Raw genomic sequence first — 26753 nt, 5'->3', positions numbered from 1 at the left:
TCAGTTGTAATAGGGTAAATACAGTATTTGACTGGCAATAAAAGTCATAGTAAAGGCAGAGAATTTCAAGGATAATAGAATATGTGGGTGGTCTTATCTAGTAATCTGTGCTTGTAGACATCAGTAGTGTTTTATGGAAACACATGAATGGATTTTAATACTTAAAATAAAGAAAGTGGGGTAACATCTGCACAAACTGTAAAGAACAATCAGTGGCCTTTTTAGAGTTGTGAGTTGTTGAATGCTTTCAACTGACTCTCCTTTATCATAGCATAAATCCTACCATTTCATTTGTTAGTATAGGAAAGAATGGCAGTTCATAAAGAGATTCAAGTTTCTCTCATCTTATCCCTTCTTGTATATCTTTCTCCTATCTGGACTCCAAGCAATTTTCAGGAATGTTTCATTTCCCCCTGTGGTGGAGACAGGTGCATGGAATTGAATATTCTCATGGAGTGGTGAATTTTCAGCTACAATCAGTGGTAAAGAGGACAGAAATAGAAGCAACAATAGGTCAAATGGCTTCAAGAAATATTGTAGCTGCAATGCTTGAAAGTGAAAGCATGTGGAAGGCCATGTCCTCAATAACATATATGATAATAAAATAGAAGATATCAGAAGAGTACATACAACAGAACAAAAAAGAAACATTTGCTAATGTCCCTTGCATAATTTAATACAACATTAGTAGTTCCAACATAGTTTAAAAAGGTAAGGGGAGAGGTGCTTTTTATAGAAACACTTGACTTATTACCTCTTCGGAACTATAGTAAGGAAAATAATTTTTCAAGATAAAAACTAATGCTTAGCACCCAAAGATGATACAAAGAACATATTTCTATCCCACCAGGTACTAGATAGTTGGTAGGTATCCAATAGTATAAATCGTTAAACAAACTAATGATGAAAAACTATTGGTTTTTATCATTAGTTTGTGTTACATTTTTCACTGGCCCAGTGGTAAAAATTTGATTTTTTTTCAATACTTTGAAACTAAAGATATTAATATCTTGACAGCCTAGATTTCCAACCTAAAACTCAAAGTAACTGTTAAATGAATTTGGACTTTTCTAAATACATTCTGAATTCAGTCAGCCAGTGTAATTTTCTCTTTGATATGTAGATATGGGTGTTTAGAGTCCCACCTAGTAGAGGGTACATCCTGATGGTAGAGCCACTTCTTTGCTAATGTATCCGCTAGTGTCTTAATTTCAACTGATTTACAGCAAACTTTTTATATTTTAAATTTTAACTTTGTACTTGTTAGTACTTCTATTGCGTGATCACTTATGTGTGGCAATATAGTGCCCTATATGTCTGTTACTTGTTCAGGACCATTTGATGATGGGGAGTTTGTGCCTGTGGAGGTGCAGTCCATCCACCGGAACAAGGCGCCCTGTCGCTCGGTGCGGGCCAGTCAGAGTGCCTCCCTCGGCCTAGACTGCGCTCCCATCACCTTGCGCTCCGGCATGGTCCTGCTCAGTCTAGACGTTCATCCAACGGGCTGTCTCTTCTTCCAGGTACGTTCATCTGTTATGTTAGTATAACTTTGATGTTAATCACATTAAAATCCACGCTCTTTTGCCTGGATGTTAAAACTATAATGTTGATTCTAATTAAAAGTAATTTTGGTTGTGATGGCAAACACAGAGGTATGTGACCATTGGTTTCACCAATTTGGTAAAGGAGGTGCTGCCCTACACCATTATTGCAATTTGGTGTCATTTGCATATTGTCATTATTGTATGGTGGTAATTTTATTTTTATGTTTGTTCAGCAATTGTGTTGTTTTTGATCACTGCACACATAATTAATTGGTATGAGAATGAGTTGCTCTATCTATGCATGGGAAAAGAACTGTACTTTGCTGGTGTCAAAGTACTAATTTTGCTATGAATTAAAAGAAAGTTCAATAATTTTACAATCATATATCATCTACTCACATATATGGATTATATTACTTGCTAAACTATTAAAATATAGTTTCGTTTGCACCAATATAGACTATTAAGTTAGATATATGACTTTGGTCCTCAGTGAGAAATTATACATTATATTTTAGGGCCTATATTGTTAGTTCTACTGGCCTAATTAAAGGCCTGAGACAGGTTTGTAGTCGCCATGCTCAGGCAAAGCTGGTGGGAGGATATAGATAACAGACTATAATTTAATTAAAATTTATTTTAGATGCCCCACACTTAAAATTATAGCAATATAGCTTAGACGTAACTTGGCATAAAATCTGCAGTGAAGTTTCATATACGTGTTTGATTATAAAAATACCATTATCAGAATTCACAGTATATACACGTTGACGTTAGCTCAAAGTTGTTAAATAAAATGTCAATAAAAAACAACACATTATTCAATACTTAAGACATGGAACAAATGAATATGTCAGCTAATGCTTACCCGACCAATTGCAACGTCTGTAAATTACATGACCAGCCCAACCGTTCTTGGTGGTTCAACTCTGCTTTCGGGAATCATCCATCAATTTTTTAAAATTTCATTGTACCATATATTTTAATTTGTATTAACCCTTCACACACCACTTATAAATCCATTAACTTTACCATAACCCCAAGACGAGTAAAAAATTGTTGTTTCTTTAAATTCAAAGCTAATTTTTCAACTCATACTTATTTGCTGTGTCTTCTTCGCTACTATGACGTATTTAACCAATAAAAAATATATAAATTGTCTTTTCTTAAGTAAAACTTGTGTTTTGCTTAAATTATTCACTGTATTATTCACACCACTGCATGTTATAATAAATTATTCATGCTGTAGGCAACAGTGTGTGTGCTCTTCCACTCTACGGCAATACACCCTGGGTTCCAGACAACAGTACACATCGGCCCAGTGCGACAAACTGCAGTCATAGAAGGCATCATGGCAGTAGGAGGAATCCACACTAACGAGAAGGCCAGTGTCCTCTTCCGCTTTCTCCGACACCCGGAATATGTCCGAGTAGGGATGAGACTGTTCTTCCGAGAGGGCACCACCAAGGGGATCGGCAAGATAACGCAGGTCTTCCCATTTCAGGTTGTTGCAGCATAATTTTTTCATGACAATCTTACTGGTGTTCTTGATGACTGCTATCACAACTAGGTGGTGGAGTCAGTATTATGCACCTGGTTCTTGAGGTTCTTTACAAAGCTAAACTTTGAAAATTTAATGTTTAGTAATATTTTTACTATTTGTACTTTGCAATAGATTTTAATTATGTATGACTAACAATGGTTCTTTATAATCATCTCAATTTTATAATTTGGTTCATCACAGCTTGACAAAAGTTTTTTTGAAGTCTCGTAATAGATTATGTGAATAGTAATATTCATGGTTATTATTTTTACAATTATCACTTTAAAGTACAAACAGTAAAGTTGTTCTTTGTGCGAAACATTCGACTTAGAATGTTTTCGATAATTCATATAAAGATTATATAAGCTGGTTATCAACACAGTTTATATACAGAATATAAAATATATTTATATATAGATAAACACAGAAGATTTTAGTTAATAATCTTTTCTACATAACAATGAATTATATATGTAGCAAAATATAAAGTATAATTTGTTATTCAGTATTCCCAAAGTAACAAAAAACTATATATATAGAAACAAAACATATTCTATCCTATTTTAGTGTACAAAATAGATCTCATTTGAAATCATTACCTGTTTTGTAACCATTTTAAGGAGCTTTATTAATGATTAAGTACTGCCTATAAATTTTATAAAATAATACTAAACAATATAGAGTTAATAACATTGTATATATAAATATTTATTTGTTAGGGTGAGATACAGGCACCTTACTGTGATGTTGATATCCACCCACTGCCAAACAGACACTCCTGTCACTAGGCTGTCTTGGACAGACAATCTTCACCGCCACTATGTTGGATATTGCAGCATGGCTTAGAACTATTTATCTAAACTATTTATTTTTAAATTTACTGCATAAACTTGGCAGAATTATTTTTGCTGTGATGAGTCTTTATAGGAAAAAGAAATTACATTTTGAGGAAATTGATATACAATACTCACTTGAGTTCTACAAAATATTATCACTCACAATATTTTAATTATTTTTAGAAATGTTATACAGCACAAGAGGAAATTCTTGTATTTTAAAATAATTAAAGTAGTATTTTACACTTTAATTTAAGTTCATTGGTGTAGAACACACAAGGCTTAAAGATCTATTTTAATAAATGCGAACTTTAAGATTTTCCACATATAAAAATTTGAATATAAACCATTTTAGTGCCGGAGCATAATAACAAGTTTGTCCAAAAAATGCCAAAGATTTCTCTCAAGGTACTGCTGAAAACGCCAAGCCTTTTTTAATGATTTTGTAAAAATATTTGTAAAATTAAAACAGTTTATGATAGGCTCTTAATTTCTTTTTTTATTTTCTTTACAGATAAATTGTTTTAATTAAAACACATATAACTTGCATATACTGCTAATTTAAATATATATATATATATGTATATAAAACACCCAAATGGTACTTAACAAAAATGTTATATCCCTCTGCAGTCCTCAATGACAATCAGCTCTATTTCAAACAGTTAATTGTCCAAACCATATTCCTCTGTATTGCTGAGGCAACCGGAACTATTACAGACAGCTAATTGTTTAAACCATATTCCTCTGCATTTTTCAGTGGCATTCGGAACTATTAAAGACAGGTAATTATCTAAACCATATTCCTCTGTATTGCTCAGTGGCATTCGGAACTATTAAAGACAGATAATTGTCTAAACCATATTCCTCTGCATTGGTCAGTGGCATTCGGAAACTATTAAAGACAAGTAATTATCTAAACAATATTCCTCTGCATTGCTCAGTGGCATTCGGAACTATTAAAGACAGATAATTGTCTAAACCATACTCCTCTGCATTGCTCAGAGGCATTCGGAACTATAAAGTCAGCTAATTGTCTAAACTATATTCCTCTGCATTGCTCAGTGGCATTCGGAACTATTAAAGACAGGTAATTGTCTAAACCATATTCCTCTGCATTGGTCAGTGGCATTCGGAACTATTAAAGTCAGCTAAACCATATTCTTCTGCATTGCTTGGTGGCAGTCAGAACTACTTCAGGCAGTTAATTGTCTACTCGTATAAGACAATTCATTCAATCTTTCTATCATTACTAAAATTATTTTGTTTTATTCATTTTTATTTTTTTTTAAATCATGATATTTATAATTATATATATTTTATTTATATTATGAATGTTTTGGAACAATTATAAAATGTAGACTACATTCAGAAAATGTAACAGTGTTTTTATAACAAATCTGAGATACGATACCAATTCAGTAACAGTAAAAAAAAACTAAATCTATTCAGTAACACTGAAATACTTTTACCAACTACTAGAATGGTGCCAAAAATTATATAAACATAAAAATAATTTAAATTACCTCGTACAATATAAATGCGAAATATTATTTCCTAAAACTACTAATCTTATGGCATTATAAAAATGCTAATTGCCTTATAGAAAAACAAATATTGAATATTTTCATAAATAAAGTTGATTTAATAGAAAGAAAATAGTAAAATATTTAGTGAGGGGTTCATTGCTTTCAGGATCTCTTTTTGTTTAAAGTTATCAGTTATTAAGGTTGCATTTGTCCCACCTAACTGAACTTTGAAACTATTAAACTGTTACCATATGCCGTGTTTATGAATATTTTTATGTTTACGTAAAACATCGTTAATTTTAGAGTTATAATATAAGACTATACAAAGAAAAATCTCTCCTTTAGTTGTAATAAAATAATTGTGCCATGTAGCTTTTTCGAGATAGGGAATTTCTGAATACCCTAACAACCTCAAATGAACAAAAATGATTAGAAGTAATATGAATTTAAAGAAAATTTGAGGGTTTAATTGAGTAAAGTCTTTAAATGAAGACCCTCACAACAAAGTATAAAGCCTTTAAATGAAGCTACTGTGTCTGGGTATAATGTTTAACTAAGCTTTGCAAGCAAGTATTGCAAACACTTTGAATCAATACACTCCAGCAAATATAGAAAACCAACTAATGTGGATATGAATTTCAACATCAAAAAGTAAAATATTCTATAATTTTGTATGATTTTAGTATATTGAATATGAATTTCCTGACTAAAGATGGACTAATGTAAGTTTATTGCTGTTGTTTGTGTGTGTTATTCAAGAAGTAAGAAATAAAAAATTATATGTTGGCCAGTTCCAATTTTTAAATTGTTAATTGTTTGTGGAACTGGATTGATTCTCAATCCAGCAGTTTTGAATCTGAATTGATTATAATTGCATATTTATACACATCAAACAGTAATAAAATTTGACTCCTGAATTGTAATTCCAACACAAGTCTAATTTTATAGTCAGAAATTTTAAATGTTCTAGTGATTGCATTTTCTTCTTCAGAACAATTGAAAATAGGTTTTATGAGTGTGCAGGTGATACAAAACACACTTTTGAAAGTTGGCATATACCATTAGTGAAGGACTATGTCATAAACATATAATATAAGCAATTAAATATTTTTCTAGTAACAGAAATGATATTTGTATTAGTTCAAAATAAATGTAGTCAAATTATATTTGATTAAGCAAACTCAAGATCTCAGTGTTGTGTTTGTAATAAAATCACAATATTATATAATTGTAATTAGACAGTGTGTAATAAAGTAAAATTTATTATTATGTTAAGACAACACCTACAAATCAGAAGTATAGTTTTGTGACATTGTTGATTATTTTTAATTGGTATAATACATTTTGCAGATTAGAATCCTAATAACTTTTTGTTTTTACACAACAATTTTTGCAAAAGCTTGTCTTGTTTCAAGTTTAGCAAAAAACCATTTATCCAATATGAAATACGTAAAAATCTCAATTTTAAATATTTTAAAGGGGCAATGTAAATATAAAAGATATTACAAACTAACTTGTAATTAGCATTATAATTGTCTTAGTTATTAAATATTTTAAAATTGAGCTACTTAATTTTCATTACTGTACTTTTTAATAATGGTAAAAATGTTAAAGGACTAAGTCAGTATTTTCTTTGTAACCTGTCTCATTGACGTATTTATGTATTTTCAGAGAGTGTAAATCTCATTGTAATTTACTGAAATAAAAAGATAAAGTAAGAGCTTTGTACTGTATATAGTAAAAGTCTGGCTGTGGTAGGTGGTAAGTAGATTCTGTACATTGCTAGCAGGAAGGTTGTCACAAGACTATTAGATCTATCTTATCCAAGTGGACAATTCTATGAATTGCACACAAATTTCTTTTAACCTAGCATAAAGCGTAATAGTTTGTTTCAATACCAAGTTGTATTTTATTTATTTTATTTTAACAATAAAATCCTGAATGTTAGTATTTTAATTGTTTTTTATCACAGAAAATAAATTCAATTTATCACAGTCTTGTTATTTAAATACCTACCTTTAAGGCCTCTAAGCAAAGAAAACTGAATCTGAATCCTCTTCTAGGAATGTAAGAAGGAGTTGATTTGTTTGCAGTTGATGTGCAGGGGACTTGTATTGTCTTCTCCAGCTCATATGCTAGCTTTTTTTATGACAACGAAGCTGTACATCATTGTACAAGTATAAGATTTTCCTCTTTCCCTCCATTATCAACTTTTCTTTTAGAGGTTGAACAACTTGTTCTATTGTGTTCTTTTTGTTACTGATATTCTATTGCGTAATACATGTATTTCTCTCACTGACTCTTCTACATCTTCACAAAACACCTTTCTCACTAAGGACACCTACAAAGTTACAAAATGTCTCTCCCACTAATACATCTTCAACAAATGTAACTGGTAATAGTGTAGATTTAAACTAGAACTTCTTGACAACGACACAGTCTCGGCAAACTTAGACCAGCCATTAATTCCAAATGTAATTAGCAGAAATTTTTCCCAAAGAAAGACATGTGAAATCAACTTCATAAGGCTAACTTTAGTATGCTCCAAAGCTAGTAATAATATGCATGCTAGAAACTATAATTTAATAATGCACTACAACATCGAGGTATAAGCCCAAGACAAAATTTCAGAACTAAATATATTTTTATCAGAATCAAAAATAAAGATAATCTCACTGAACGAACATTGGCTTGACAATGAGTGTATAAATATATTAAATTCATTAATATAATTATATTTTTAGGTGATTATTATGTAAGACAAAATAATCAAAGAGGAGGTTCTTGTCTTTTAATAGAAAAACACTATCCCTATATACCAATTACACTTTTTATTGATTTATATGAAGATTTTATTTTTGAATGTTCGTGCATTGAGCTTCTTGATCATAGCGTAGTCATTGTTTTCTATCTACACTATACCAGACTATAATGCCAGAAAAATATTTTTTGCCAAACTTGAGAAAATGTTTCTTAATAATTGAAAAAGTATTAAAGAATTAAAATCGATCTTAATAGTAGGTGACTTTAATGTAAAATATAATAGTAGAAAATGATATAACAAGCAAATTCTTAGAAATAATTGAATGTAATGGTTTTCAGTGTATGTTTGGTGATCCAACTAGAGTGTCAGTAAATACTTCAACTTGTATAGATAACATATTAACTAGAAAAGGATATGATGCTATAGCCAAAATGAATATTGACCTAGGTCTTTCTGACCATAATGCGATTTTTTTAAATATCCCACAAAATACAATAGAAAAGCAAGGCTTTAAAGAAATACTGGTAAGGAAAAGGATATTCTCTAGTAAACAAATTAATATTTTTATGGAATCACTAAAAAATTGTGACGATTTTAACAGTAAGCCCAAGTATAAATGCCGAGGAAAGCTACAATAACTTTCTAACTTGTTTTTTAAGACATTTTGAGTCTTGCTATTGTTCCAAAAACTGTTAAAGTTAAACAGAAAAGAAAAAAAGTAGTTTTACATTGGATTACACAAGGAATAAAAATATCAGCAAAAAGAAAACGTGAACTTCACTGGAAATCAAAATTCAGTAGAAGTATACAATTTCTAAGTTATGTTAAAATCCTACAAAAAGATTTTCAAAAAAGTAGTTATTGAGGCAAAGAAAAAGGGCAAACTCCTCGTTTATTAACAGAACTCAGAAAATAAATGCAAGGCTGCCTGGCATGTTGTGAATAAAGTACTCGGTAAAGATAATAAAAACAGAGAAGATAAAATTACTTTAATAGATTCAAATAACACGGAAATAAGTAATCCAGCTCAAATTGTTGAACTTTTTAATGATTTATTTTTCTAACATTGTACAAAAAATTAGTGTTCCAAAGGCTACTGTAAAAGGAATTCATAATTCATTAAGAAATTTTTGTACTGAAGAGAGGGTTACATTGCACATCTTGAACCTTGTACAGTTGATGAGATCAGGAGATGTGTTTTAGGTCTTAAAAATAAAATTTCTGTAGGGTGGGATGGGATACCAATAAGTCTAATTAAAATCTCTGTTGATATCATTTCAGAACCATTGACACAAATAATCAACAAATGTTTAAATGAAGGGATTTTTCCTGATAGATTAAAGTATTCTCAAGTTACTCCAGTTTTTAAAAAGGGCTCGAAGTTAGATTTAAAATTATCGACCTATTTCAGTTCTAAGCAATTTCTCAAAAGATATTTTGAAAAGATTATTCACTCTAGATTAGTTGATTACTTTGAAAAAAACAAACTCTTTTACGATAAACAATTCGGGTTTCAGAAAAAACATGAATACTCAATCAGCTTTGACAGAATTTACAAACAGCATATTACATGGTCTGGACGGGTCACGGAATACAGCCGGGTATTTTCTGTGATCTGTCTAAGGCGTTTGATTGTGTAGATCATTCGGTCTTACTGTTAAAGCTACATGACTATGGCATTGGTGGAAATTGTTTTGTCCCTTCTAAAGTCTTACCTAACAAAAAGGAAACAAAGAACAGTTATTCAAGAGAACTACAATAAAGTGTATTCAAATTGGAAAAGTAATAGTGGTGGGAGTGCCACAAGGTTCTATCTTGGGTCCTCTTTTCTTTTAATTTTTATAAACGATCTTCCTAGATCTATTACCAAAGATTTAATATTATTTGCTGATGACACAACAGCTATTATCAAAAGCTCTACTAGTGAAGAACTAATAATCACTCTTTCAGAAGTGATGGATGATTTGGATTCTTGGTTTCATTCCAATGGTTTAAAACTTAATATAGATAAAACCCAAGTAATAAAATTTGGTATTAGAAATAATAAAAATGGCAATTTTAACTTCCCAAATTTAGTTGACTCACATAAATTCTTGGGAATTAAAATTGATAGTAATTTTAAATGGAAAGCTCATCTAAATGACCTTCTGTCAAAACTAAGATCCATTTCTTTTATATTTTTTACACTTAAGAGAAAATGTTTCATTTGACGTTCTAAAAATCTGTTTACCATGGTTATGTGGAATCAATTCTTAGTTATGGGATTGTGTTATGGGGTCTAGCTCCTGGCATTAAAAGCAGTTTTCAGATTACAAAAAAGAATTATCCGAATAATGACAAATTCTCATTTTCGAGCACCTTGCAAATCATTGTTTTTAGAAATAAAAAAATATTAACTTTAACCAGTTTGTACATGTATGAGTTGTTGGTTTATATCCATTTAAGCAAAGACCAACTAATAGAAGATCTAAGATTTCAACATAATTATAACACTCGAAATAACGCTAATTTAAGAATACCCCTCCATCGCTCAAACATTCTATGAAAAAAGCCCTTTGTATTCGGGGTTGATATTGTACAATAACCTACCCTTAACATTTAAGTCAATGACCATAGGAAAATTTAAAATGAATTAAAGACTGTTCTTATTGACAAAGCTATATATGAAATAGATGAACTACAGCTAAACCTCCTTAGTTAATTCTAAATAAAAATCAAGTGTTTGTTATTTTTCTGACTAAATTTTATTGTAACATAATAAGATTACTATAAGGCTTTAGTATGTATTGTATATTATGACAATGTACCAGTTCACTATTGTAAAAAAAACATGTAAAGAACGTTTTGTACAAATAAATATCTATGTCTATGTCTAATGTCTATGTACAGAACAGAACTGTGTACAAGAAAATATTAAGAACATATTTTAGAAATCAATCTTACAGAGCTGTAACTGTTTCTCAAACTATTTTAAAGTAGAAAGTTGGAATATGAACAAAGAAAATGTGGTATTGTTTTTTGTTTTTCTTGATAAAAATTGTTTGATAGGCACAACTATCAAGAATGCCAAATAAAACATATATTAATCACAGTAAATAATATGTTACATAATAATTACACTTTAAAATAATACCAAGACAAGTAAAAACTCCAATCACTTTGTGTGGATTTTCTTAATTTCTTCCTACATGATTTAGTCCACACAAATAAATCTATAGTTTGGTTGAAGTCAACATTTTTTGTTAAATCGGCTTCGACGCACAGGAGGGCAAGTCGTGCCTTTTGTATTGTTGACCTGTGATAATTCTCTATTCTCTTCAAACAGAAAATTGACCTTAAAAATAAGAAAAGTGTGTTAAAAACTTCTACAACGACTACTACATCATCGTCTTCATTTTGAACATATTTGTTAACTTTATCATGCCTAAGGAGAATAGTTCTGCATAACTGAGCAACTACAGCTGTTTCAAACTACAGACCTCTTGCTGCTTGGATACCAGTCTTTGATCTGGGTAGCTGTCAAATTCTTCAAGAACTTTGATGACTCCAGACCATTCTTGTAAAAGCTCTTACCGTGTCATACCTAGCAGACCACCTTGTCGTGAAAAGGTTTTTTTTTGTTAATTTAGTGTCTTTGTACTTATCTAATACTGTCCATCTATATGTTGAACTACAAAAAACATTATACAAGTGTTGAAGTAGATTAAAAAACTACCATTTCAAGGCAGGAATCTACTGCATAAGTACCAACTAAGTTTAAAGAATGGGCAGCAAAAGGGACATATGATGCAAGTGGACTGACTTCAAGAATTATTGCTTGTAGACCAGAATAAATCCCAGACATTTTTGACGCGTTCTCGTAAGATTGTCCATGGCACTTTAATATGTCCAATCCAAAAAGTTGCAGAGCTTCGGTGAAAAAGACTGTCCAACTTTTGGCAAGCACTTAAGAAATCTCTCAACTGGCTCTCCACTTTGCTTCACATAGCGTATAACAAGTGACAACTGATCCATATGCGAAATGCTTGTAGTAGAATCCAGAACTAATAAGTATTGAGAGTTTCTATCCTCATTTAAAATGTAGGCCAGTACTTGTTTTCTAAATAACTCAATGAATTCATCGCACACAGTGGATGAGAGATGCAAAATGTTTCCCCTCCTGGATTTCCATATTTTCTAATGTGGTCGGTCAAAAAAAAGCCAAACTTAGCAAGAACTTCAAACATCATCATGTAGTTCCCGTCTGAATTGGAACCAAATATTTCTTCTTACCTTAGAAACGGCAACCCACGAGAAGCTAAAGCCTTTATCACAATGACACCTCTTTGCAGTATCATTTTCCAGTAATTAATTTCTTGACCAATCATTTCAGTAAGCCTGGAATCACTTTTTTCTCTTCTTTCTTTTAAAATCGTTGTATTGGTTTTGTGGAAAACTGAAATTTCATGTTCTTTGAGTTTCTACAATACATTTTTCCAGTGACTAAAACCTTCTTTCACAAAAGAAGACTCAGGTTGTGTTTCTAAATGAAAAAAACAGACAGGACCACAAAAAATTGTACTTTTAGTCTTAAAGAACACCAACCAGGCTCTGTTTTGTTTTTCTCCATTCGTCTATTAAAACTATTTACATTACAACGCCAGTAACGGTTCCTATTCATCTTATTTTCCTTACCTGCATTTTTATTTTGAACTAACCCATTTGTAGATACGTAATCACACAATACCTTATTTAAAACCCAGTTCGCCTGATCAGGATTATAACAAAATTTTTCTGGTTCTAAACTTGTTCCAGGTTTTTCTTTTTCATTTACACTGATAGTGGAGGAAGAGAGTTCATCAATAGAGATGCCACTAGTACTTGCACAGATTCATCTCTTATAGTTTTCTCCTCTTGTGGTGATATACCAAGTTTTTCAAAGTTCCACTGCACTTTTTGACCTCTTCAGATTTGATTTTACCTCTCTTCCTGAACTCAGTTCCAGATGGATGTTTTCTTGATTAACTCAATTCAAAAACTTAAATTTTAGGTGGTTAAAATTTAACTTTTATAAGCATTACATTTATTTAAAAAGTTTAGCGTTCGATAAAGAATAGTCTCTGAAAGAATTTCATTTGGTTATTTAAAAAAAATTATAATGGGCTTACAAGACATCGTACAGAAAGGCTGTGTCAGCCTGTTGTAGAATGCGCCCTTAAGTACATATGATAGTATAGCCTGTTGTTAAGTAACTGAGAACAAATTTCAACTTAGCGTGCTATGATTATTTCATGACACAAAATTAACATAACCAAAATGTAAAGTTACGTTACACATTATTTATAATATAAACTATTGCGAATGTGATAGATAATAATTATCTTAAATTATTATGATAATGATTATCATATCATACAACTTACCTCAAATTCACTCAGGTAGCTCGATACATCTTAATTGATCAGTAATATTCAAATAAATCAACAACAATCTAGCAGAAAATGTCAACAATTCACCGACACAAACAATAACAGTGACACTTCAAGGTACAAAACGATCTGCGAGCTAAGGGGAGCTGTTGGCTCGTCTAGTCGTCTGTATTTCCAGTGAGTCATCGCCTGACGCCTGCCCCCATACCAGCTACCCTTCCCCCTCCCTCCTGCAGGCTACAGCATTCAAGTAAACTGCGTAATTCTGCTCTGCAGACAGAGAGCAATCTGTTCACACTTAAAACTTCCTTCCTCATCCATGCATGTTGCGTTTTTATTTGTTTCAAAAGTTTTATTGTTTTGTTTATATTTAGTTTTTTTATATTGGTCCGTAATATGTGCGCCCCTATAGGTCCCAATAGGCCCCTAGGTGCCTTTTGGGTATTCCGGGCTGGAGTATTGTTCGTGTGTGGAACTGTGATTACAACACTGCACGGGCAATACAAACAGAATTTTCTGGACAGACCTCATTATTTATGATATATTTTTTATCTAACCCTCATTACTTTAAAGGCCCTATTTAGCATCTTTAACATTTAAGGAAATTTTTTAATTGTTCTTAAACGGTTTTTTGTTTAAGTATGGTTGCACAACATTTTTTAAATTTATGAAATAAGATAAATCAGAGTAAAACAAATTTTAGGGATTCTACAAATATAAGCAGAAAGTTACTCATCAGGCAAGACATCCCATTGAATCCTGTTGCGACCTTGAATTTCAAGGTCATCTGAATTGATAAAAGAATTTATCATATTGTCATTCTGTGTAGATAAGGATATCTAGTGACCTCTGATAAAGGCCTGAATTTCCTGAAAGAATTTATCACAACAACAATTATTAATCTCAGGCATGCTTGGAGTTTATCATTCTGCTTATGCAAGGATTCCCAAAGATGCATGTTGAATAAAGGCCTAGAACTTCTAGAAGGAATTTATAACAGCTATTATTAATCTCGGGTATGCTTGAATCTTTTCATTTTGCTCAGGCATGGATTCCCAATAACGCATGTTGGAGGCCTAGAACTTCAATAGAAGAATTTTTGTAATGGCTGTCATTGATTTCATCGGTAAATAATAATTTACCTTTAATTTTCCATTTAAAATTTTACACAATATGATTTTTACAATAATGTTTATATATAATTATATTTTTATGTAATATTATTAATATATTAACATTTATTTGGACAAATGAAACTCAGGCCAATGAAGGAGATAGTCCCATTCTACTTAACACTTGGCACTGGGACTAATGAAACTGTGATTTACTAAAAAATATGCTGCACCGACAAACTAAACAGTTGATAGTTTATAATATTTCTCACTATTAGCAAATTAGAACATCAGACCAGTGAAATTCCCCTAATAAATCTTATTTTTAAATGTTGTAGGTGATAAGAATTGTATGTGAGTTTTAAAATAACTTTTTGGATAAAGTAATGATGCTGTTTTAAATCTTACTCAAGCATTAAAATTAAATCTGAAGTGGTTCTAATCTGAAAACTAAAAAATAATATATCATGCTTGAAATTTAATTGATTTTTCTTTCAGAACATTAACTGCTATGTAGAAAAAAAATTAAATTGTTAAGAATAATAACATGTCAAGTGTATATCTTGAACTGATTTATTCAGAATAAGGTAGAACATACACTGAGCTTGTGATATTATCTTGGCTTTCATTCTCGAAACCTTAGATGTGATAAGATGTGACACTTCAAGATTTGATGACATTTGAATGAAAAGATTTACATTACAAGTACATTTAAGTACTGGCTTCCACATTTCTGAGTATTAAACACATACATGTAAATGTAATTAGGTACGAATTTGACTTTCCTTTACAAAAATCATCTCCTGCAGATTGTTTGGAAGACTTATGAATAATGTTTTATCCCTGTGACAACGTAACTTCTTTTGCAAGTTTAAAATTTTATATGAATACCATAGATATGAGTTGGTAGTTTTCATCCCAGATAGTGCCAGCAACAAGTCAAACAATTTATTTGAAACTTTGAAATATTAATGTGCAATCCATGTGAAGTGGCAGAATTACAGGAAATCTGTCATAATATTGTTTTGAATTGAATAGTTCAAAAACTTGGAGAAAAATAACTAAATGCAAATGAAAACATTCAAAAATTAAAGATATGTTGCATCTATGTATGGTTTTCCCATTTATAGTTCTCTATTATTTTTGGGGGGGGGGGGGGGTGGGGGGGGGGGGGGGTGGGGGGGGGGGGGGGTGGGGGGGGGGGGGGGTGGGGGGGGGGGGGGGTGGGGGGGGGGGGGGGTGGGACCATGCCCACACTGGGATTCGAACTAGGATCTCTTGTGTGATAAGCGAAACAACATTTTAAAGGTTTTGTATTTGAATGACTTTTAGGTCAACTGATACCTTCACTGGTGGATGATCAGAACCATTATTTTGTAGAGCTGTCACGATTTTCTTTTTAGATTAGTTTGTTACTCGATCATAAAACAATGATAGAACCACAAGTGTTTCAGAGAGATACCAGAGGTAATCTTTTTATTTTGTTTAAAGCTTTTCTGCTACAGTGTTATTAACTGCTTTGAAAGCTTCCAAATATTTTAAGAGTTGCAGATCATTCAATGGAGTGTAAGCAGGTAAAGGCGCTTGGAACCAGTTCTTAATGTAAATAGCTGCAGAAAAAAATACAAATGTCTCGAATACCAGTCAGCTATCTTTTAGTCAGTTGAAATTGACTGCGAAAGAGTAAATTTTCAATGCATAAATGGTTTTGGCCATTGACCTAGCTCTGTGTACACCAGCAGTTGCTTTGAATGACAATTGTTTTTCAAGCGTTCCTACTAGGTTGATTTCTTACAGCTGATCTTTACTAAATTGAATAATTTGTAATTTGTACAATATCATTAGCCAAAGGGTCCATAGTGGCAGGTTCATATTGATGGGAAGTAATTTGTGTCCAGAATTTCTTGAATCTCTGGAACAAATCAGATGTCTGGCTCTATTGATTGTCCAACTCCTTGAATGGCAACTGTTTCTAATATAATTTCTAAAATGTGGTGGCGACATGGCAACCACAACATATCTTTCTGCATCATCTGTTGTAATAAAATACATGCCCCATTGTGATGTCCTGTGTTTACAGCAGTTGTTTCAAAACTCATACACTTAATTTGATTGACTATTCCCCATGAGGAATCTGTGTCATAAACAGCAGTAGTTGTTAATTCACCCGTGCCTCCTTTGGAACTCCCAGGAGTTGATCAACACTTTGCCTAAACACAAATATTAGAAATCGATCCACACTAATATCTTCAAGCATTTTCCTATCCCAATGCACAGTGAGAGGAACATTAGGAGAAAAGTCCATTTTCAAATTTCGTGCTAAGGCCTCTCGTTTTTCAATTCTGTTTCAACAATTGATGAATAACTCACGTTATAGAGAGATGGATCACATCCTGTGGTTTGAGAGTTGATGTTAACACCAGGGCAGCATTTCTGTCACTTAGTTTTGAGATATCAAGGCAATCAGCAAGGTTGTCGTCATTATTTTATTTCTACCTCTCTTTTTTGTTGGAAGTTTTTGAGTAGCCAATTCCGACTCGGTAATGTTTTCTGATGACTCACTTTTACAATCATTATCACTAGTTAAGTTTACCAAACATGCCTTCTTCTGTTCACTTTCAGACTCCTTTTTAGCTAATTTTCTGTTAATATTTCCAATTGTCCTAGTTGGTCTTTTTGACACTGAGTTAGCAAAAATTGTCTGTCCTACTCTAAATTAATAATTTCTAGAGCATCAGCATGTTCTATGTCGAATAATTCATCAAGTGTATGCATCCAAGTGTCCTCTCGCTCTTTTACACTATCTGATCTTTTAGCTTTATTTTCCTTGTTTTTCTTTAGGTTTTGCCATTTTTTAAACATGTTTTCAAGCTTCTCTATAACATATTTTTTTAATCTAGTTGGTATTCTTGTTTTACTCCAGATGTCTAAGACATTTTCTGCAGCGGAATTTGCTGATTCTCATAATGTTTGTTTTTGTACATTTATATAATAAAAAAAAAGACTGATAGTACCTCTTTTTTGATAGAGTTTTGTCTCGCTAAATTCAGAAGATGTCTGACCAACTAAGCAAATATCAGTCTTTTTCCTAGTACTATGATTGCAGATCTACTTGGTTTAGCTATATTCAATTATAAGAAAGTTTTAGTTCAAAAAAGGTTTAAAAATTGTTTTAAAACTGAAACAAAGTAGTAAAAACAATACGACAATAAGCAATAGAAACAATAGAACAAAACTTACACAATATGCTTACACAATAAACAAACACAACTAAATCACTCAGCTTCACTGTTTGTACTCAACTGGCAGACTGGCTTGTGGAATGCTTATTTTATGTCACAGGGAATACAATTCGCTTGAACTAGAAGTGTTATACACTTGCAAAGCTTACAAAATTGCACACAAGGCCCCAGTAAATGCTAGTTTTTATATGAAATAACAAACACCTTGTTTAAAATGAGCAGTTTCTAAAAAATATGAAAAATAAAATAGATAGTATTTGGTTGGTCACAAAATTTTAGAATTCACTTGTTTTAAAACCTATCTCTATTAGCATGAAGTAGATATTCTTAATGGATATAAATCCATATTCAATTAAAGAATACTTGAGGAAAACTCAAAATAACGAAGAATTTTTTCAAAAATGACTTCTTTTCTTGGCAGTATATAGTAAGTGTATGAAATTGCTGAGATTACACACTCTGGCTACACAGAGGTAGGATTGTATCTAAATGGATAAGTAAAGGGTCAAAAGAGTACAAGCGTATAAATGCTCTTAGCAAGAAAATTACTATTGTAGTTTTGTGAAATGTATATGAACTCATTATGAGATGATTAATAATATAATTCTTAATTAATTATAAATATATACTGTCATTACTTTATTTCAGACAAAAAACTCTCTTTTGATGGTGTAAAGGCTCGGATAGATATGGAAGCGTTCATCAGACCGATGGGGTTTCAGCTGCTTACAAAAGGACTGAGTGAAGAACTCTTGAGTTTACCACAAGTTGAGAAGCTACTGGCATCCAACGAGAAGTTTGATGTCATCATTATTGAAACATTCTTCGGGCAAGAAGCCCTCATCGGGTTTGGCCACAGATTTAAAGCTCCGGTTGTAACTTTATCATCGTTTGGCACTTTCTCTCTAGTGGACAGCATCATGGGAAACCCGAATCCTCTATCATACTTCACCACCTACCAGCTAGCATTTACCAGTGAGCTAACATTCTACCAGAGGCTGAAGAATGTGATCGCTACAATGTCAGAGCACCACTACAGTTACTTTCACCATCTTCCCAGCCAGGAAGCAGTTATGATAAAACACTTCCAGAAATATGAACAATCCCCGTTGCCTCCCCTGCTAGACCTTCTCTCCGAGATTGGTGTAGTTTTACTCAACACTCAGCCGGAGGTCAGCTATGCCCGTGCATGGCTGCCTAATATGGTCTCTGTTGGAGGTCTTCATATTCCAAAAATGAAAACATCACATCCCAAGGTATGTTTGCCTTATAAAATACATTTCCAATTATATTTCAGCTAGTGACTTACAATATTATGTAATTACTGTGTTCACAATCCTGGAATTTATATCCTTGCATGTATTATATCTGCAACTTTACTCAGGGTATATCAATAATAAACGTGTCTGTTTTGCACAGACTAGTTTCTTATTCACCCTCTCCTGATTCTATTTAATTGTTGCCCTTTCAGAGATACAATATCTGTGTATCACAAAACTACAATTTTCCTCCAAAGCGACTCTTTATATTATAATAATCTTTGGTTTCATTTTCAAACTTAATTTGTATTGCTTACATTGTCTCAATGTATTCCTTTGTAACCTCTCCAGGAACCAAATTCTTATTTGTACGTCCCAACTGTCAGCTCTGAGCAATATTCTTTTGTTCATTATCATTTTTTTTAATTTTTTTTCTTCCAAAACTTAATATAATATAAGTATACTAAAATGTGAATTAAAGTGGATTAGGCTACAAATATTAATAAAAATTCAAAGTTCAGTAACATTCAATTACATTGAAAATAATTACATTATCTTGGTTATTTAGTGAGTCACTATTTAAAACCTATGCAATGATTATTATTTAAGTTGTGATCATGTTTCTCCAACATCAAGATTGCTGGTACAGTTTGTATTGAACTGAACTTCCTGCATCTCTATCTTGTTACATAACTTTCATAATATGATATAAATTGTCAAAACCGTTTCAGGAGATTCAAACATTTATTGATGGGGCTGAAGACGGAATTATTTATTTCAGTCTGGGTTCGACTCTCTCTGGAACGTCTATTCCAGACTATGTCAGAGATGCGTTCATCACTGCCTTCAGTCGAATACCTCAGAGAGTAATTTGGAAAATAGACACTACTCCTCCCGCTCTTCCTCGCAACGTAATGGTTGTGGCATGGGCTCAACAGCTTGACATTCTTGGTAGGTTAAGGGATTACTACTGAGGTTTGAAACAAAATGATTATTAATAATTATTCAGTTTTTTTCATAATTAGTTAGTCTTAAATGATGACTTGGACTGAAAATCTGCTGTTAGCCACTAAATATTGTTCTACAATCCAAACTATCACAGTAAAGGTTGTAATGTATTGTATCAATAAATCAAACCTACTGTTGAATGTACTGTATAACAATATTTCCTGTGGTATGAAAGTGCAGCTGCTGCCAATATAGATTTATTCAATGAATCAGGGGACTCTTTTAAAAAGAAGTTGGTTGGGATTGATTAATCAGTGGATCTGTTGATTTATTGTTACATTTTGAAGGCACTGTTATATTTTTTATCATGTTATTGTTATTCTATTGCTACTGCTGTTGTTATTCTTATATTGTTAATCTGTTGCCTATGTTATTAGTATTGCTGTTATTTGTTTGTATGTTATTGTAGTATTATCTATTATTATGACAGGCAATATATACATACTTGTAATTGCTTCATATTATTCTTACTGATATTTTACTATTTGTTACTATTCTTTTATTATTTATTTTCTTTGTTGTTCAATACTTCATATTATTGTTACAACGTAATTATTGTTCTCTTAGATTGTTGTGACTGCTTTGTCCAAATTGTAATTGTTGTTTAATTTATTTATTTTTATTTATTCTACGTAATCCTACCATCTTGTGATTGCTTCTATTTTAATGACAAATTATTGTGAAAGGGTCTAATTCACTAGGATAAATAAGTATAACATAAAAATAATTAAAGAACAAACATAGTTGAAGGAATGACTTAAACAGTGCAAAATATCCCACTCTTTATACTTTCTTATTTTTGAAGAAGGCTTTAGTCTTTTGATTGTTATGATTTAGTAACCATTAATTTTATTGTGTAGTCCCTGAATAGATTTACACAATACTGCAAGTGCTCTAAACAGCCACTGTTTGTGTGTATGGACAGTATGATGCATTTAGAATAGCTAGAAGTGTTTCGTTCAAGGTTCTGTAATATATTTGAACTTATTACATTAACTACTTTAAATTTCATAGACAAAATAACCCATAACATTTGAACATGCTCCAGCTGATCCAAAGTGTAAAGGTTTCATTACACATGTTGGCCTGCTCAGCCTCCTAGAGGCAGTCCACTTTGCTGTTCCACTAATCGGAGTTCCAGTGTTCGCTGATCAGCCATGGAACATGGTGAAAGCAGAACAGGCGAAGATTGGTGTCCATCTCCACATCCTCAACATCTCCGCTGACTATGTGTCCTGGGCACTGGAGGAGATCCTCCACAACCCTGTGTAAGAGATGTTTTAATATATTAAGATGTACTAACCTGTATAAAATTATTTAGGAACGTTACTTTAATGTCAAGCCTCCAAATTTGTATAGTTAAAAAAAAGAATAACATTCTCACTTACCTATAAATATTTTTCATCACAAAATTATTTTGTTTTACACTTATATGGAAAATGAGAATAATATTGGACTCAGATTGCATACATACAGTGTTTGATTTCTAGAACCAGAGGTAATGGAACTGTACCTCCTGGGCATTGGGGGTATGGAAGACTCATCAGATAAAAGGAAGGTCCAGGGACACTCTACTAAAACATTTTGAAAATATGCGGTCCAAATGTTTATTTTTTAAATATCTAACATTTTTAACTCCTAATCATTAATTTTAAGAGCAGTTTTTGAAACTATTAATAAAATGTTTGCAAATTGTATACATTGTGTATAAATTTGTCTTTTAAAAAAATTGCAGATATGTGTAAACTGGAATTGAAATCAGTGGAGCTAAAATGGCGTACTGAGTTAATTTTCACTTTAAAATCCAGAATCTACGAAAAACATCTAATGTGTCAAAAACACTGCACACACATCTTGCATGGACATTTTAACATCCTTGATTCTGATTTACTTATGTTCTTATTCCTTTTCAGGTACAAGAGAAACATGGACCAGTTGTCAGCTCAGATGAGGGACCGTCAAGTGTCTCCTTTAGACACTGCGGCTTATTGGGTGGAGTATGTGGCCAAGCACCAAGGAGCTCCGCAGCTCAGGACTCCTGCAAGACACATGTCCTCCTTCCGCTACCTCCTGGTTGATGTGGTCCTCTTCCTGCTAGTTGTGACACTGCTCTTCATCCTGACTTTATACTTTCTTCTCAGAAAGATATACACATTAGCAAAATATTTATTTACTATGGAAAATAAAATAAAACCTGAATGACGCACCAATGGCTTTTAACTTATTTCTATTATATATGACACAGTATATTTATAGTAAAAATGCAGATTTGTCATATAAATATTATCACATCTGAATGCTCTTGCAATGATAAAACAACATAATTTTTCATTGCAAACTGAATAACACTAAAAAATGATAACAATTTGTTTTTTATAAACTTTAATAAATGAGGTTGGTTTTTAAACTCGTATACTCAAGGTTAGTTATAATTAATCTCACATTGCAAAGTTTGCAAATCAAGAATTAAGTTAAACTTGTCAAGAAGCACAGCACAAAACTTATGTGTCAATAAACCCACCTAAAACCAAATTAAAAAAACCAATTAATAAATAAAAATTATGTTTTGGTATTTGGTTTAGGTGGTTAGCATACACACAAATTGTATATGCTGTAGTAAATTGTAGTAATTTCCTGGACTTTGGTTTGATATCAGTTCACAGTCATAGTTCTAATTTGTGTAACTATGATTATTTTTTATTTAATATTTGTTTAAAGGTTTGTTGCCTAAAAAAGAGCAGATGCTAGTTCTTGTAACTTGTAGTGGATCCATTTTTTCGTTCATGGTCTTGATTTATTTTTATTTTCCATTAGAATATTCTCTTAGGGTGTTGTATTATTGAAATATTAAATAATGGTGTGTCAAGAGAATTCTTGCATGACATTGTAGTAAATATTGATGACCAACCATTAAATCACAAATTTGTTACAGAAAATATACCAATATTGCATGTACAAATACAATATATATTATGCATGACATAATTATTATAAATACTACAGTGCCTTTGTTTCTTTTGCTCTCATGCATAAACTATTCAACCTATTGTACTGAATGTTTACATGGACATTCTTAGCAACCCTTGGATGAACAATAGCCTATTCTTATTTCGAAAATATTTGTCTCTAAAGTTGTAAAATATTAATTGAAAGAGCCTAAAAAATGTAATCAACTGTTCTGTGTAAACATTTTTTATAACAGCACAACCATATTTAATGGCAACTAAATGTAACTACTATTTTCAATTTGTTTATATTTAAAGTGTGAAAGCATAGAGTAAGAGTAATAGAAGCAACACTTCTTATTTCAACATCGTGGCAACAAGGTAAAAATTGTGTGACAGTATATTTACAGTAGGTGAAGGAACAAATATGGAGATACTGGGCATTAGTATGATTCTAAAAACCATTCTCTCTGTGATTATAACAAGTGGAATGACAAAACAATACACGATACACTAAATACAATTTTTATGACAAAAAATAGTCAAGAGGACATTGCATCCTTTCTCACTGATGCCTATATGATACTGATTACTCATAACCTTGAAAACTGAAATACTACTGTCATATTGTAAGTATTAAAATGTGTTAGTATTATTGATGTTGATTTTAGTTTTTAATTTTCAATTACAATATATCCATATAATTTAGACAACTGTACTGTTTTGAATCTGACCTCACTACAAAATTATACATTATATAGTTGCTCGGGGCAAAATAGCAAACTCCAATTTCGAATTATTAATATCATTAATTTGAACTAAAAGCGCAAAACCTAAAATAAGAATTTCTCACAGTTTTGCTTAACTTCCGAACACTTAAGTCCTCTTAATCATGAACACTGAAAAAATAGGTATCTGATACATGACATGATGTGAGTAATTCCATTTCAAAAGTATCATAAGACCCTATTGCATTAAATCATAAGTGATATCACTAAGAAAGGTATGAACTTTGACTTTGAAGTTCCTTTATATTAATCTAAATTAATTCAACAGTTAATGAAATGGTGAGAGCTATTCAATCAAATACACAGAATGTTGCATAGAAATTGCGGGCAAAGCCAAGAGTATGTGCTAGTATTTAAATAAAAAGAACTAATTTTTTAATTTAATTATATTATTAATATCTGTATTATTGTGAGAGAGAAACCATATGTAGGAACAGTAACTGGAGGATCTTAGCTCCTAGCATGAGAGCATTACATTATTCATGTACTATTGTCTCCTGAAATGAATTATTTTTACTTTTTAATGTGGTGAAAATTTCCATTGTCCATTGCACTATTGTTTCATGTAATGACTAAAAATATTCAAAATTTGGGATGTATAAATATCATCTGGAATTCTTCCCAATATAATTAATTACAATCAAAACTTTTTATTTTGTCTATATAACTAAAAGTTTTGACATAAGTCATACATATGTAAAAAAAAACTTATAAGACAAATAAAAATCAATGAAATTACAGCTTACTGTATGTATGATACTGCACTACTAAGGATAATTTGATATAATAGAAACTCTTTAAAACTAAAGCAAGGCTTCCAGCCATGTACTTCTTCAACTTACCCATTAACTTTCTACAAGTAACTGATATTTGTAATGAATCTTGAAGTATTTTAAACATTTCGGACCATAATATTAAATTAAATCTTTTACGGAGAAATCTTTAATTTTTGTGATAGAATACTAGTTTTGTTACAATTGTGATTCTATACAGAATGGTAGTGAAAACGTTTTCAACATGAAGCGCAATGTGTATTAAATGAGGTTTGTTACCATTACAGTACAATCAGACTAGAATTATTCTACGCAGGTACATTCCACCATCACAGGTCCATCCACCCTTAATTTGCTGAGAACGAGTTCGAGATTTCAAATGCCATGGATAAAAATTAAAACCAGTATCATCAACATAAAAAAACAAGCAAAATCTACAGCTAATTAAAATAAGGTAGTAGTTAAATGTATTGCAAATTGGAAAGAAAAGACGGAAAATGTACCCAGAATATACAGAAGCAGGAAGTAGTATGAATTCCCAAAGAAGTAACTTAGTAAAGAAATCAGGGAAGTGATTTTATTATTGCTTCAATTTGAACATGCTGAAAGTGATCTGAAATAATGAGTTTACCTGTTTCCGAGTTTCAATTAAGAATGAAAACAATCATGTGGGTTGTTATAGTCTAGAAACTACCACAATTTCTCAACAATGAACACTTAAAATGCTTACATTATATTTGTCTAAATACCTGTTTTCATTTAACAGTGCTATTATACTTTGTAATGGTCAGAAATTATAGATGTAACAGTTAAAGATTGAAAATAAGTATCAAGAAGTTAGATTTAAACATGGTCCAACTAAGGACCTCAGTTTTCAGAGTACAATATATATTTGAGATACATCACACACAATTAATATTCTATAGCCTATAAATCTTAAAATTCTTTAATTGGTGTGTTTATATTCAAATGTCAAGTAATAAATATATAATTCTGTTTCTTTCAATAATATTCACATAACGGCCAGTGCCCCTGAATGAGATTTTTAAGAAAAGGTAAAGATACATTCTTGAAGCTCTTTACTTATTGCAAATTATATATTAAATTAAACAAACTCTCCAATAATATAAGTTTATTATTTTTGTGAGGCCTTTCGTACTCAATGAGAACATCTTCGGAGCCACACAACTGAATAAAATTAATAATTATATTATTGGAGAGTTTGTTTAGTTAAAATATAAGGTAAAGATAACCTTAGAAATCCTTAACAGCCACTGGGATAAGTAACGATTTCCACGTCTTGTGACTACAATACAATAGTTGAACATAACACTTTACCAACAGCCTTCCTGATGTACAGTGAGTAATAAAATATACATACACAGTGTGACAAACTTTCATACATTACACTTCTAGAGTTCAAAATAGAAATTTTAAATGTACTGTTTAGTATATTTAAAAAAATGCACAATTCTGAATTAAAAGTTACTCAACACAAGACTCTACCCAAGCATGTGAAGAGGCTCTACCCAAACTTAATTTTCTCAAGGATGGAACTGTGTACAAAAAATTTAAGAAATAATGTGTTTTTGTACACAATCAATAGTATAGCCAAATTTTATACAAAACATTGTCTTGCCTAAGGAAGGATTTCCATGAAAACACCCAACGTTTTACACTATCAGTAAGTGATAGCTAATAACTAGAAAACCTTGTTTTTATGCAATTTGACAATATACATCTTAAATTACCACTTTTTCAAACTTTAGAGGGCTCAAAGGAAAAAAGAGAGATTCAAGGTTACTAATACACACATAACAATAAATCAACACCTTTATTTATTTCTTAACCCACCCCATTTGACAAAGTATATTCAAAATAGATAAAAACAGAATATTTAATCTATATATTGACAATTAATTGTTCAACGTATAAAGATCACAACAACCCTACAAGTAGTGATGAACATGAGGATAATGTTCTTCAGTCTTAAATGTCATAT

The 26753-nt window shown here is 31.6% G+C and overlaps 2 protein-coding genes across 3 annotated transcripts in view; both read left to right on the top strand.

Moving 5' to 3' along the window:
- LOC124352867 (GTP-binding protein 2) overlaps window positions 1-7446 on the top strand; it is a 41845-nt gene extending 34399 nt beyond the window's left edge. For both annotated transcript variants that reach the window (XM_046802582.1, XM_046802583.1), the window contains exons 8-9: window positions 1333-1520; window positions 2794-7446. In XM_046802582.1, the coding sequence (XP_046658538.1) occupies window positions 1333-1520; window positions 2794-3063 (458 nt within the window). In that variant the 3' untranslated portion in view covers window positions 3064-7446. The remainder of the gene's footprint in view (window positions 1-1332; window positions 1521-2793) is intronic.
- An 11159-nt stretch (window positions 7447-18605) lies between these two features.
- LOC124352866 (UDP-glycosyltransferase UGT5-like) lies at window positions 18606-22455 on the top strand. Its single transcript, XM_046802581.1, has 4 exons — window positions 18606-19234; window positions 19969-20188; window positions 21294-21513; window positions 22159-22455. Exons 1-4 carry the CDS (start codon window positions 18668-18670, stop codon window positions 22445-22447), a joined length of 1296 nt encoding a protein of 431 aa, XP_046658537.1. The 5' UTR covers window positions 18606-18667; the 3' UTR covers window positions 22448-22455.
- The last annotated feature ends 4298 nt before the right edge of the window (window positions 22456-26753 follow it).

The sequence above is a fragment of the Homalodisca vitripennis genome, chromosome 1 (genome assembly GCF_021130785.1).
Source record: "Homalodisca vitripennis isolate AUS2020 chromosome 1, UT_GWSS_2.1, whole genome shotgun sequence".
NCBI lineage: Eukaryota > Metazoa > Arthropoda > Insecta > Hemiptera > Cicadellidae > Homalodisca > Homalodisca vitripennis.
The sequence above is the reverse complement of the archived record's forward strand: the minus strand, read 5'-3'. Positions and strand labels throughout refer to the sequence as shown.